This window comes from Ursus arctos, unplaced genomic scaffold (genome assembly GCF_023065955.2).
Source record: "Ursus arctos isolate Adak ecotype North America unplaced genomic scaffold, UrsArc2.0 scaffold_36, whole genome shotgun sequence".
NCBI lineage: Eukaryota > Metazoa > Chordata > Mammalia > Carnivora > Ursidae > Ursus > Ursus arctos.
Window position 1 is genome coordinate 1,290,482 of NW_026623050.1, and position 13,587 is coordinate 1,304,068.

At 43.5% G+C, this 13,587-nt stretch overlaps 1 protein-coding gene across 3 annotated transcripts in view; it reads left to right on the forward strand.

Annotated features, from left to right (window-relative positions):
- The window catches only part of FMN1 (formin 1), a 339,089-nt gene that overhangs the window by 181,018 nt on the left and 144,484 nt on the right, over positions 1–13,587 (forward strand). For all 3 annotated transcript variants that reach the window (XM_057306184.1, XM_057306185.1, XM_026480077.4), the window contains 2 exons: positions 10,215–10,276; positions 12,438–12,526. In XM_057306184.1, coding sequence (XP_057162167.1) covers positions 10,215–10,276; positions 12,438–12,526 — 151 coding nt within the window. The remainder of the gene's footprint in view (positions 1–10,214; positions 10,277–12,437; positions 12,527–13,587) is intronic.

Below are 13,587 nucleotides of genomic sequence, written 5' to 3' on the forward strand. Positions count from 1 at the left end.
AGGACCTTGGTTGTGGGGGAAGAATGGTTTCAGGAGACTGACCATAATCCCCACAGCGCTTGTATTTGGTCCGGGAGAGACTCTGAAATAAGTAATTTACTTCTTGCTGGCTTTCCATCTGCTAAGCTGGATGACTTGTATTTTAAAGCATTTTGGCATCCTTGGACACAGTGACTGCCGACATGATTGCAAATTAGTGTTTTCATTCCACGTTAGTGATTTCCTCTCATTCTTTTCCCAGGGGAGATGGAAAATTACTGTGGACTGTTCTTGACATAAACCTCTGTATGCCTTGCAACAGACGAGGTGCCAGAAACCTCCTGGCATTCATTTGGAATTTCCCGTACACTCAGAATTTATATTTATAATATTTAATCTAACATCAAAATAAAACATTTTTCAGCTTAGTTCCTACCAGCCCAGAATCTCAGTTTGGGAGTTCGGTTGCATCAAAGACTATCTTTCTGTTTAGGAGTCCCAAATCAGAATGTGACAGTCATGTGCCGGGAGTCTGAAATCCAGATCTGAGAATGCTCACTCGACTTTGCTCCCTTTTACCTAATATTTTCTAGAAGCCTCTGTCAAGGTTAATGCCGGGTGTCTAAAACAGAATGAATTTTACCAGGCATCTGAAATTCACCATGGATCATCTAGGATTTTCCTGAAGAACGTTCTAGTTCTAGCCTGGAAGACCCTATATTGAAGGCAGGTGGTCTCCAAAATTTTGCTTGCGTACCCCTACCGGTAAAACGTTTCAGAACCTGCTTCTCAAGCCATGTTCTCTGAAACATGTCTACCGTGTAAACGTGTGACAGATCTAATATTCACATTATAAAACACGTGCCAAAATACCAGCTGAAGTGAGATTAATATTATTTTAAAATGTCTCGGTAATTTTAATTTTGATGGCTTTGGGTTCTCATTGGCTAATATCTCAAGGCTCAATATATAAAGAGGGCGCAACTCAACTATTAAGAATAGTGTATCTAAATCCGCATTTCAAATAGTCCCTTGATAAATTCTATTATAATTTATGGAGGTCAGTGCCTCGGCAAACCTGATTCAACTGTCCTTGCTTTTTAACTCTTTCCATGGCTGATGGGAGAACTTGAACTGGCAAAGTGTCTGCTCTGCCATTTTCTTATTGTTCAAGGATTATCTTCTGGGGTTTCTCTGCAGGAATCTTTTGAAGCTAACTTGTTTATTTTGTCAGGTTTAGTTTAGTTAAAACCAGATTTTAGAATCAGAAAACATCATTTAATTGGGGCCCCCCAAATCACAGGATGTTGAAAGCAAAAGAATGAGTGAGGATGCCATGTAAGGAGTTTACCCACCAAAGGAGACATGCCCTCCTTACCTGCGGACCTACTGAATGAAGGTGCCAGGGTCAATCAACTTATTAAATATTGAAAGAGCTCAATTTTTAAAAAGATTTCTTGATGAATGGAAACAATAGCTCCCTTCCCTCTCCTTCCCTCCCCTTCCCTTTCCTTCCCACCTTTTTCTTCCTCCTACTGAGTCTAAAACACCTGAGTGGTAGGGTTCCCACCTACCTCTTTCTAAACCACCGTACATTCCTTCACTCACAGAGCTGAGTCCAGAAAGCAGAGGGTGGCAATTCTTTGTACTTTACCTTCAGGCAACTGGCTGAGACCATCCAATCTGCCTGGAATGTAATTTTGGCTGAAAAGAACCAGAACTAATGGAAGAACAGAAGCAGCTTAACCCAAACTGTTTCTCATTCCACTGCCCTACAGAGAATGGAGGGGATGAAGGAGGGGAGGTTTGTGAATTCTCTGCCTGTGCCCTTGTTTGAGGTTTGAACCATGGACAATTTTAATTGCACCTATAAAATGGCACTGTGGGCACCTCGAGGCATAGTACATGCCCCAGCATGGGTGAGAATTGGGAGTTTTGCTTTCTTTATAAGATTGAGTGATTGTGAGTGTTTGGAATCGATTAGATAAATGTCTCTTTTGGGACTGTCGTTTCTTCCACCGCCCAGCCAGCCCCTCTCACTGTGTCATTTACACTTGCCTCCTGTTTCCATCAGAGCCTGAATTCAGGTCTGTACCAGCTAACATGCCACGCTAGCAGGCATTTGGCAATGTGGGGAAGACTAAATATGGTCCCTTGATAGTTCTTGTTCTTTATGGATCTGGAAGCAACTTTTGTTTGTGTTTCTTCATTCTCTGTGCCTTTGCTTCCCTTTTTAGTCTGCTCTGGCATGTAGTATAAAATTGCACTTACTCATATCTTTTCAAGAAAATTAGACTTTATATTACTCTAGAGTTTATTTTCTTTTGATATTTACATTTTCTTCTTTTTAAGATTTTAAAGAGAGCAAGCACAAGTCAGGGGAGCAGCAGAGGGAGAGGGACAAGCAGACTCCCCACTGAGCAGGGAGCCCGATGTGGGACTGGATCCCAGGACCCCGGGGTCATGACCTGAGCCCAACTGACTCAGCCACCCAGGCACCCTATATTTATATTTTCTTTTAAGGCAATACGTTTTCAGTTTCCACGTTTCCATTTTTTAGAAATTCTTTTTGCTGTGATTTTAACTGCAATGCTGATTATTTTGAATAACTGCAGATAGTTGACAAGGATAAAGTTGGGATTGTTTTATTATGCATATTGAGATAGCATAGTAGAATTGAATCAAGTATGAGTGATAATTAAATAACGGTGAGGTTATGGATGTGTGTAATACACAAATGAAGTTTTCGTACATGGGCTGTATGTGGTTCCCACGAGGAGGCTGCTGCTTAATATAAAAAGCACGCAATGCCCTTTAGAGACAAGTGTCAGTATAAGCTGTTGTGGGTAGTTGGTTCACTGATGTTTGTTTGTTTGTTTGTTTGTTTGTTTAAGATGGTGAGGATTTTAGGTGGAGTGATTATTTATAGCCTAACACTTATAAAGGATAAAAGAAGTGCAATCGGGCGCCTGGGTGGCTCAGTCCATTGAGCGCCTGACCGTTGGTTTCAGCTCAGGTCATTATCTCACGGGTCCTGGGATCCAGCACTGAGCATCCGGCTCCACACTCCACAGCGAGTCCGCTTGACATTCTCTCCCGCCGCCCCTCCCCCCACTCACATGCGCATGCACTCTCTGCCTCTCCCTCTCTCGAATAAATAAATAAATAAATATTTTTTTTAAATAGAAGTGTAATCATAGCCCAGTAAATCTGATTATGGAGCTGAGCTTGGGAAATCAAGCTGTGCAACTTCATGCCTTAGTTTCATCATCTATAAAACTGGGACGGCAATAGCACCCACCCCCTACAAATAAATGTAAAACACTTAGAACACAGGAAGTGCCCAATAAATGCCGCAATTAATTTATTAAGTATTCATCCCCAGTAAGGTCTGCCTACTATACCCACCCTCTGGTGTAGTAGACAGAGGTTATTTTAAGCTGCTTTAGTAATTGGTGCCCTTAGCATTTGATCTGGAGAGGTGTACAGAGCCAGGACTTGTGCGCACCTCTGTCCGCACAGGTGTGCCTGGTGCTGGAGGCGGGACGTGGGGGCCAGTAGGGAGAAAGAAGGCATGCTGACGATGGCGAAGAGACCTAGTTCCAGAGCTCTCAGTGGAGGCAGGTTCTCCCTCAGTCCACCCTTCTCTCTGCCAGGCCCCCTGCTTTCCACCTCGTACCCAGTTTTACCATGAATTTGGTCATCCCTCTCTGCGACGACCTCGTTGTTCCGAGGGAAGCCTGTGGGGAGATGTTCCTGCTGTGCCTTTCCTCAGCTCTCAGATTCTACCAGGGCTTCGTTCCATGACCCCACATCCTTGCCTTTCCCTTGGTAGAGGCCAGGGTAGTTGCTTTGTGGGAGTGTTGAGGGTTAGGTTACCTGAGAGTTTTGAAAATCTAAAGCCTTCTTTGATACGGGCCCCATTTCATTCTCTTTTCCTTACGAGTTGAATATTTAGGAATCCCTAAGAGTATCAGTAATTTGGGCAAAACAGCCAAGTTTTACGTTGGCCATTTGGAAGTCAACATTGTTAAGAAAATAATCTCTACTAATAGAGTCAAATAATCCTATTAATCTTTGCTTTCATGGGCCGAGAATAAATCTCGTGCATTTGCAAACAATTATTAAACACCCACTTTGTGCAAGATGTTCACGCCAGCTCCTTACTGAAGGCGACGCGAAGAGGCATAAACTGGGCTGCACGGAGGTGATTTTTAAAATCAGCAACAGCCCAAGCCGAGTCAGCCAGCCCGGCCCTATCTGTCTGCGGCATCTTCCACACCTTGGAGGGCAGATTGCTTTGGCTAATCTAACAGACTGAGGAGTGTGCCTCCCCCCTCAGTCTTCCACGCGTTTCTTGCTCAAAGGTGCTCCTTCCGTCGACAAGAACAGCTCCTTTGGTAACTGCTTGTTTCTTCCTAATTAGCAGCCCTTCAGACAGCAAGCGCAGTCATTTTCTATTTATTTGGAAATAGCGCACCGGGGATAGAAAAGCGTTCAGGGTTAAAAATGGCTGGAGGCTGAGAAAGCTCCTGCGTGTTCCCTGTCCTTACCCTGGTCTTGTGAAAAGCCGCCTCCGACCCACAGAGGGAATTTGCCTATCGTGTGAGACCCTGACCCCGGGCCTGTGCCTGAAGCAAGCACGTAGTTTTTATGTGCGCCTGTTAGTTTCAATCTGCGATACTGATCTGCTTTTTGTCCCTGCTGACGGTTATTATATCTTAATGGGCGAAACACGACTCTAATGATCCTTGGGTATGTAATTCGTGGAGTACAGAGCAGGCACCAGAGGACCACATAAAAATGTTTGCCTCAATTTCCCTGCAAAAAAAGGGGCCCAGAAACCAGACTTGACCAAGTAACAGATTTTTAAAGGTAAAGGAACCCAATAAAATTACCAGCTTTTCACAGCGTGTGTCTATTTCCTTTCGACATATTGTGAGGTGTAGGTGAAATATTCTAACTGAACTGACAGTGTGAGTGGGGATAACTAAGGAGAGAGGGAGATAAAAGTAAAAACCACCAGCAATGATTGATATTGCAGTAGCAGTGACTTGTTGGGGTCTCCCCTTTGTGGATTTGACACTTCACCTTTCTGACACCATCTGCAGGAGTGTTGGTATAATGAGCCCTAGACAGATGGGAACAAAAGCTAGCATGGCTTGGAACTACTGTATCAGGGCTTTGAGGCGTGCTGTAGAATTGTGTAGGCTGGTATCCGCTTATCCAACTTATAAGATAAAAGGTGTGTGTGTGTGTGTGAGAGACAGAGCAAGAATGACAGAGTGTGTTTTTTTTTAAGTGTAAAATGGAGGGAGCTACCTGATCCCAGGCAATTCCAAAAATAATTTAATCAGTGACTGATTTCTTTCTCTATTGTAACCACCAGTTAACTAATTAAATGGGTTGATGAAAGGCTTATAAGTTTGATGATAAGTGCCTTCAAGAATCGATTCTGTAATATACTGTGACAATATTTGGGGAACAGAATTTTCAGGTATTGATTCCAACCCAATGTAGGAACTTAAACTGTTCTTGGTGAATAGGAGGCAGAAATACGTACGTGCAGAACAGCTCTCATAGGAGTCCTAGTACGTCTGCCTGTTTACTTTGTAGACCCTTGGCCAGTAATCTAACCTTCCTTGGCTACTCTGTAGAAGAGAAATAATAGAATTCTAGTAATTTCCTTAAGCTCCTGGACTCAACCAGGATATCTCTTCATAATGCTTCTTCCATCTCTGAATTTTATTTTCCTTTTTGACTTGTGTTTTTAAGATCCTTACGTGGACGGCGTTGACCCTGAATTGGTCTATCTAACTCTTCCTTCACGGGTAGTTTTCCTCTCTCCCGTTCCTCCCCCAGGTTCTTGGGGTAAGATCAACAGGCACATCCAGCTCTTAAGCCCTTCTGCCTGTTTCTGTGGGGGGCCCCAAGCTCTTCCTCCAAATCTAGATGCAAAACCTCAGGTGGCTTTAACTCCGGTTCCTCAGCCGCATGGCTAGTTAGGGATAGCGCTCTAGCACTCTGTCCTGGCCTGCTCCTTGGTCCTGTGCCTTCTCTCCACAATATTGGCTACCTCTTGTTCACTGGAATAGGTTCTTAAACCAGTTTTCCCAAATTTCGACATGTCCTACGGAATGTCACTCTGTTCAGTTGACTCTCCTACTCGTGGCTGCTCAGCGCCTCCCTGCTGGATGTGGAGTGTGTTACAGGCTCCTCATCACGGCGTTCAGAATACCCGACCTGGCTCCAAAGTAGAATTAATGCTCTCTTCCAGCCAAAAGTGAACTCCCTGCCATTGCGTGCTCTTCCGTGAGCCTGTCTGCCCCTGCTTCCTCCATCTGAAACGTCTCACATCCTTCCAGTTGCTGTTCACTGACACTTGTTATAAATTTACAGATCGTCCTAGCTCGGAATGAATTTGGCTTAATTAATGGTAATTAATAAATAGGTGTTTCACATGTCTGCCTGAAGCAATATAACTGATGAATTTTTACTCATAACCTTTTTACCTAAGGTGACACTGCTGTTTAAAACAGTTCTGGAGATTAAGAATGAAGGGAAAGCTATTCTCCTTATTCTTTCCTTGAAAATGAGAAAATTTACTTGTGAAGCTTAATCATTTTTTGGGACGGACTATTCAGGCAAACAGTGTATCTATACTGAGTGTATGGATGAGGGCGTGATAACACAACTCGACTGACTAAACTTTGATTTTTTTTTTTTAACTAGGGACTAATGGACCTGAGCAAATGACCCTAATTCAGATACACCCCTCATAAGACAACATTTTCATCTGCCAAAATCCTATCCCTTTTTAAAGTTTCTGTTTTCTTTTTCAAGACCACATGCTCTCTTTATCAAGGAAGTTTTCCTGATACCCAACGGAAGGACTCTGGGGGATTCCTGTAGCTTCTATCCCATCCACACACTTTTTATTCCTGTCACACCCCGTGTGCCATTCCGGGTGCTGGGGTTGTCAAGATGCATGGACATGATCTCTGGCTACAGCGCTTCTGTGGTCCAACAGAGGAGGGAAACTGTTCTGTTCGGCTACACACCATAACACAGGTTCTTCATTAGACCCTCCTCCCCTGTGTAAAATAACACGCATGGCCACGGAAGAGGAGAAGAGGGAGGACTTCAGAATCTGAAGGTTAAGGGGTTCCTTCCAGGGCAGGAAACCTTTCCCCTGGGCTTTGGGGAATGAGGCATAGGAAGGGAGGAAGCCATGGTTATGTCGCCCCAAGAGGCTGGAGCACAGGGTATCTGGGAGAAGTGCAAGTGGTAAGGGATGAGATTGGAAGTGTAGCTTGGGGCCAGAGAGGAATGGGCTTAAACATCAGGCCAAGGCGTTTCAACTTTACCTGCTACCTGAAGGAAAGACATATGAGGTATTGTAAACATCAAAGTAAAATGGTGAGACCCATGGTTTAAAAAACTAACGTTGTTGTTACAACGAACAGTAGATTGGTGGGAAAGATGGAAATTGGAGATGCAGATGAGGTTGACTTTCTGAATGGACCCAAAGGTACCTTGTATTTCTCTTAAGACATTTAAGGCATTATTTTCTATAATTATAACTATTTGTGTGTATACCTTGACTATTAATAATGCCTCCTGAAGTTGGGCTTCTAGCAGGGTTTTGTGAAGGACCAAATGGGTTTAATAGCAACGACTCCTATCTGAAACGCTCATGAATTCTGGAAAGTTTCATTTATAACATAAACTACTCCATAGTCGGCTTTCTCTAATTCTTTCCAGATGTTAAAGGAGATAAGGCATTAACAAGCATTAAAACACATTAACCGTGTGTATATTTAAAATCATAATAGATATCGTTCACTGGTACCATTTTGAGTTCATACCATGCTGTAGGTGCTATGCCGAGCATACCTATGCCTCAACTTAATATTTTCAACATGTGATATTACACCCATTTTATGGATGTGCTGAGGCTTGGACACTGTAACCTGCCAGGATCACATAGTGAGTGACAGTCATCTTGGTCTTTTTCTGTACCTTAAACTTCTTCCTTCATCAGAAAAAGAAACTTCCTTTTGCAGTTACCCCTCCCTGGAAAGTTCTTCTCCCAGACATTTACAGAACTGACTTCTTCAGCTCTCAGCTTAACTGTTGCCTCCTCAAAGAAGCCTTCATCAACCAGCCTACCTAATGTTGCTCATTTCTCTACTTTCTTCACAGTACTTTGTTATCTTAAATCATTTATTTGTTTATTTTCTGTCCCCTCAGCTACAGTATAAATTTCTGAGATCAAGTGTTTTGAACCTCTAACACATTTTTGATTTATATAATCACAGCATTTTAGAACAGTTTCTAGAACTTAATACACATTCAACAAATATTTAGTCAAGGGCTGGGCGGATGAATGAATAAATGTCTCGAGCCCGCTTATTCTCTAGTCCCGTCCTCTAGATGTTTTCTCGGTGCTGCCTAGCATGCTAGAGAAGAATTGGCTGCCCATACAACCTGTCAAACTGCATATCTGGTACCCAGACTGATTAACTTTTAAAAACCAAATATTTGCTCACCAGAAAAACAACCCACAGGTCATCTCTTTCTCGTTAGTGGAGATCAGTCAGTTACATCTAAACTTGCAGTTCAGATAGAGTGCCTACGATGTAGGGTTAGTTTAGAAGAGAACTTGTCTGGGAAACTGTTGGTAGAACTTTACCTTTTCTTGTTGCATTCCTGTTGGCCAATTTTTGTAGGAGAATATTGGAATTGACATAAATGAGGCATTGTTCCTGGCTTTTTTTTTTTTTTTAAAGCACATGACATGTAGACATTCATGGTCTTTCTAATAAATTCGTGAATTCATATGAGCTCCACACACAAAATAATCATCCTCCAAGGGTAAATTCTTTCATCCTTCCCTCAAACTACATTTTTCTTTTGTGGTTTCAGATTGGGCTTTTTAGAAGTGTGATTTCCCGTTGTCTTAGTGGAATCTGAGCCAACTTTTGTCACTAGCATGTTAACCTCTTCTTTCCCCACTCTCCGATATCTAAGAATAGCTTGCTGATTAACCCTCAGTTAGAGAAGTTGGCCTGTGAAGGAATTTTAAGTACATTTCTCGGTGTTCTGTGAAGTTACGTGATCTTAGCTCAGTTAATTAACTTTGTTAAAATTGTATAAGGGGTTCGTATGATTCAGCTACAGAAGGCGCAAAAACAGTTTGAAAGGAACCTGCCCTTTACCTTGATCCCTACCTTCTCCAAAAAACATGGTGTAATGCCAATGAACAGAATAATGGTTGACGAGCAAAATTTTAAGGCATTCTAAATATCACTGGTTGGTTTAATAAAATTAATTAGCCTGCCACGGAGAAAATTTACTAGCGTGCTGGTTAATTTCACAATGTAAAGTCAGAGAAGGGAGGTGGGGTTGGGAGAACAAACCTTATTAGTTTTGAATAATTATTTAAAGATGTGGAGCTGCCTATTTCAAACACTTTGATTGCCAAATCCATTAAGGCTTTACAATCTCAAAGTTTGTATCCCAGTATATATGGGAAGGAATCTCCCTAGGTGAAATCATAATCATATTAGTGAACAGCTAAATGACTTAGGATACAGAACAACAAGTAGAATCCTAATAAAACCATGGGAATGAGGACTTGCCTTAAGACTAACTCATGGGAGGTTTCCATAATCTTAATTTGCCATTGATGCAATTATCGCTTTTTCTTGTCTTTTTAATCCAAACAAGATGTTTGCAGTGGCCATGGAAAGGTGCCTAAAATCACATGCCTGAATTCATTTAATTTGCCAACATTGTCTTTTCTTCTCTCTTCCTGGTAATGGGCAAGAGTCAGTTCTGGTGCATTAGGTACTAAATCTCTTCAATTACCAGCCGGGAAGAAAGATTTAAAATTGTGCTTCAAACCTACAAACTGATTTAGGTTTAAAGCACAAACACTTGTCCTGTGGAGCCTAAATTAAACTGCAGAAAGGACACAGAACTTGAGGAATTAAACCAGGCAGGGCCAAGGCTCAGGCCAGTGATAGGAACCATTTGGGTTTCTTTCATCGGAGCCCCCCTGGCACAAGAGGAAAGGGAGCAAGAACAGGCTGAAAGACACAACTTGTGTGAGGAAGTGCAGTGTTATATTGCCTGGGAGCTAGATGTGGAGTGTGGCTAGCTTGTTAGTATGGGGGAGTCTAATCGAACCTCTTATCTTTTTTTCCTCTCTCTCTTTGGGTGCTTGGCAGCCATTTTCAATGTGGATGACTCTGTGGTTGATCTGGAGACCCTGGCAGCCTTATATGAAAATGTGAGTATCAAAGACATACAGAGGCAGAGTTTTCAGATTTTCATATCTTCACTAATTAAAAAAATGTTAAGGTCTAAAAAATGGTTATATGTGACTCCTTCTGCCCCCCCCCCAAAATCGCTAAGCCATTCATGTTCTTTGGCAGTAAGGATTTTGACATAGCATGGGAGAGATTAAGGCATAGTTTCTATAAACATACACTCAAATGAGAGCAGATTGAGAAAAGCGGTGGGTTCCGACCCCACTGTGGTATCTGGGTTAGCAGATCTCTTTGCACACCTGCGTGGGAGGGTGGTTCAAGGCGGAGGCCCCTTCTAGGCCATGGAACCCAGCCCTGTGGCTTACTGTCAGAGTGAGTGAAGCTACGCTACCAGCTTACTGTTGGCATACAGCAGTGCCTTGCTCTGAGGAGTGGGAATACTAATACCACCTTGGATGATTGCTTTCAGATCCGACGAGCTACTGACATTGGATGTGGGAAGTAGTATAAGATGGCGGGTGTGTGCTTTGGATTTAGAGTCAGACAGCTGTAGATTTGAGGTCCCACTCTACCATTGACTGCTAAGTGACTTCGGACCGGTTAAATTCCTTAAGCCTGTCTGATCATCAGTACAATGGGGTTTATGAAGGGCTCTATCTGGTCTTTGTACTAAAACAGAATTCGATATACGTAGCAGTAGCAATTTATTTTGAAAATAAACAGTGTTGTACACATAGGTGGTCTTTAAATTTGGGTTATATGTGGAATAACCAGTAGAACTGTTAGGCTCTCTTGAGAGGATGACATGGGAGAGTTAGAATTCCCATGGTTGTTAACATTTCTGATTCATTGACTCTGTTAAGATTTGAAAACAGAGTGAACCGGATTCTCTTTACTGAAGTAGCGGCATTTCCCCAGGAGCTGCCTGGAGCTCTATAACATTCTCTGGTCACCAAGTTAAAAAAAAAAAAAAGATTCATTTCAATGCTATGTCCCCTGGGACCTTAAGTCCCTTATAGAAAATTTCCAGAGTGTGATAACCGAACCTAGTGGCATTGCCAGTTCCCTACACATTTTCACATCCTTTGTATGTATCAGGAGTTCTTTAGTACGACTGGGTGGAAACTTCTCACGTTCCATCAGTAAGGCTTTTGTTAATAGACAGGAAGATGCACAAATACCAGGCCATTGGGAGCTAATAGTGCATTGTTTACCTGGAAGGCAGCATGGTTATTGTGGGAGAAAGAAAGGTTCTGAGTCAGGCCCTTTATCCAGTACTCAGTATGAGCCTGGGTAGAATCATATGAAAAGCAAAGATACAATAATTGATATTGAAGGACTTTGTAAAAGGCAGAGTGCCTTCTATTTTTTTTTTAAAGATTTTATTTATTATTTATTTGACAGGGAAAGAGAGAGAGAGAGATAGTAAGCAGGAGCCATGGGGAGGGGCAGAGGGAGAGGGAGAAGCAGGCTCCCCTCTGAGCAGGGAGCCCGAGGCAGGACTTGATCCCAGGATCCTGGGATCACGACCTGAGCAGAAGGCAGATGCTCAATGGACTGAGCCACCCCGTCGCCCCGGCTGAGTGCCTTCTAGATGCTTTTTGTCGTTGCCGTGAGCTCAGGACTGTGCACGTGGGCAGTACTCGTTAGCTCACAGTCGAGGACAGCTGCCTGCAACTGAAATCACTGGACAAATTGAGAAAATAATGTAACTTAAATGCCAAAAAGCCGTACAGATTAGTGTTCACACAATTCAGAAAAAGAGAAGGTGGAGACTAGAACTTAAAAAGTCAGGAGCATACATAAGTTAGGAGGCTGTTCTAAGGGCCGGGAAATCAATACTAAGGACAACCAACTGATAACCTGCTTCCATGGGAAGAGACGGGGATTTGAAGGTGGCAGTCCTACGTCCTGGACCCCCCTGCAGTTGCTTGTTAGGACCACTTGCTTTAGCCAGTGATTCTCCAACATTAGCATGGCTCAGAATCACCTCGAGGGCTTGCTGGGCCCCACCCCTGGAGCTTCTTATGACCGGGATAGGGCCAATCATTTGCATTTCTAACTAGAAACAGGTGATGCCAGTGCTGCTGGTCCAGAGACCACACTTGGAGACACATTGCTTTAGACAGATTCTCATTGTTCATTTTTTCTGTGCTTTGTTTGATTTCTGTTTCAACCCAGAGAGCCCAAGAGGACGAACTGGTTAAAATAAGGAAGTATTACGAGACATCCAAAGAAGAAGAACTGAAGCTGCTGGATAAACCCGAGCAGTAAGGATGCTCGAATGCTTTTCTGTTAGGCCAAAAGGCCGAGTGCGATCTCTGCCCGCCTGCCTCCCAGCTCTGAGTAATCACACCTCGACTGTGCAGTGAGCTAAGTCACAGCTCCATCCTCCCCGTGACCCACTGCACGCAGCAGAATGACCTGACTGCCGGGAAAAGCAGCTGGGGGATTTGTGCTGCTAGATCTAATATGTCTCAATCCCTCTCCCCACCCCTCATGATGCGCTGTTCTCGTTCTAGCAGCTTGTTAATTCCTCCTAGACTAAACATTCTGGCCAAGAGGGTAACTGAGGAAGGAGGAAGGCACTGCTCTGTTTAAGGTTCTGCTGATGTAGTTAAAAAGATGATGGCAGACTCACAGAATTCAAATTGATTTTCCTAAATGTTGTATCCAGTAATAGTAGCCTGAACATGCCAGCTCTCCCCCCAAATCCCTCCACCTGCTCTGCCCAATGGACAGGCGACCTTTCCATCCTCTTCGCATCTGCTCGTTTTTCTCTCTAGTCGCTGTCTAGAGTTGTTTGCTCTCTGGGTTGGGCTGTCGCACCATGGTCTTTGAAAACCTAGACCTCTGATGGGGAATGGAGGAGCTCTTGCCTTGGCTGGGCTCTTGGGGTCTGCATGCCGCCGATAAGCGTATGGGACTCTGCAGCCCCGGGACCCTATCTACCTTTTCACGGCCCAGGACTGAGGATGTGGAATGGGTCCAGAGTGGACAGAGGGATTCTTTGCCTGTCGCTACCTTGAATGCTTCATTCGTGTCCAATTCAGACCACTCCCCTCAGCTTGGAGATGAGGCAGGGGATAGAAAACACAGCAGAAACTGAGCAGTCAGGTTTAGGGCAACAAGTGAGCCCTAGAGACATCTAAGTTTCCGTGGCTTGTATTGAAATTTTCATGGCTTGCCCCTGGGTCTACTAGAATGCCCACTGCCCTTGGATTGCCTGGACAAAATGACTAGATGGGGGGTTTCTAGGTTTACTCAGTTATTGGCAAGGGTTCGTGATCATTTTGGGAACCTTAGATGAATTGTTCTCACGTGGAACAGA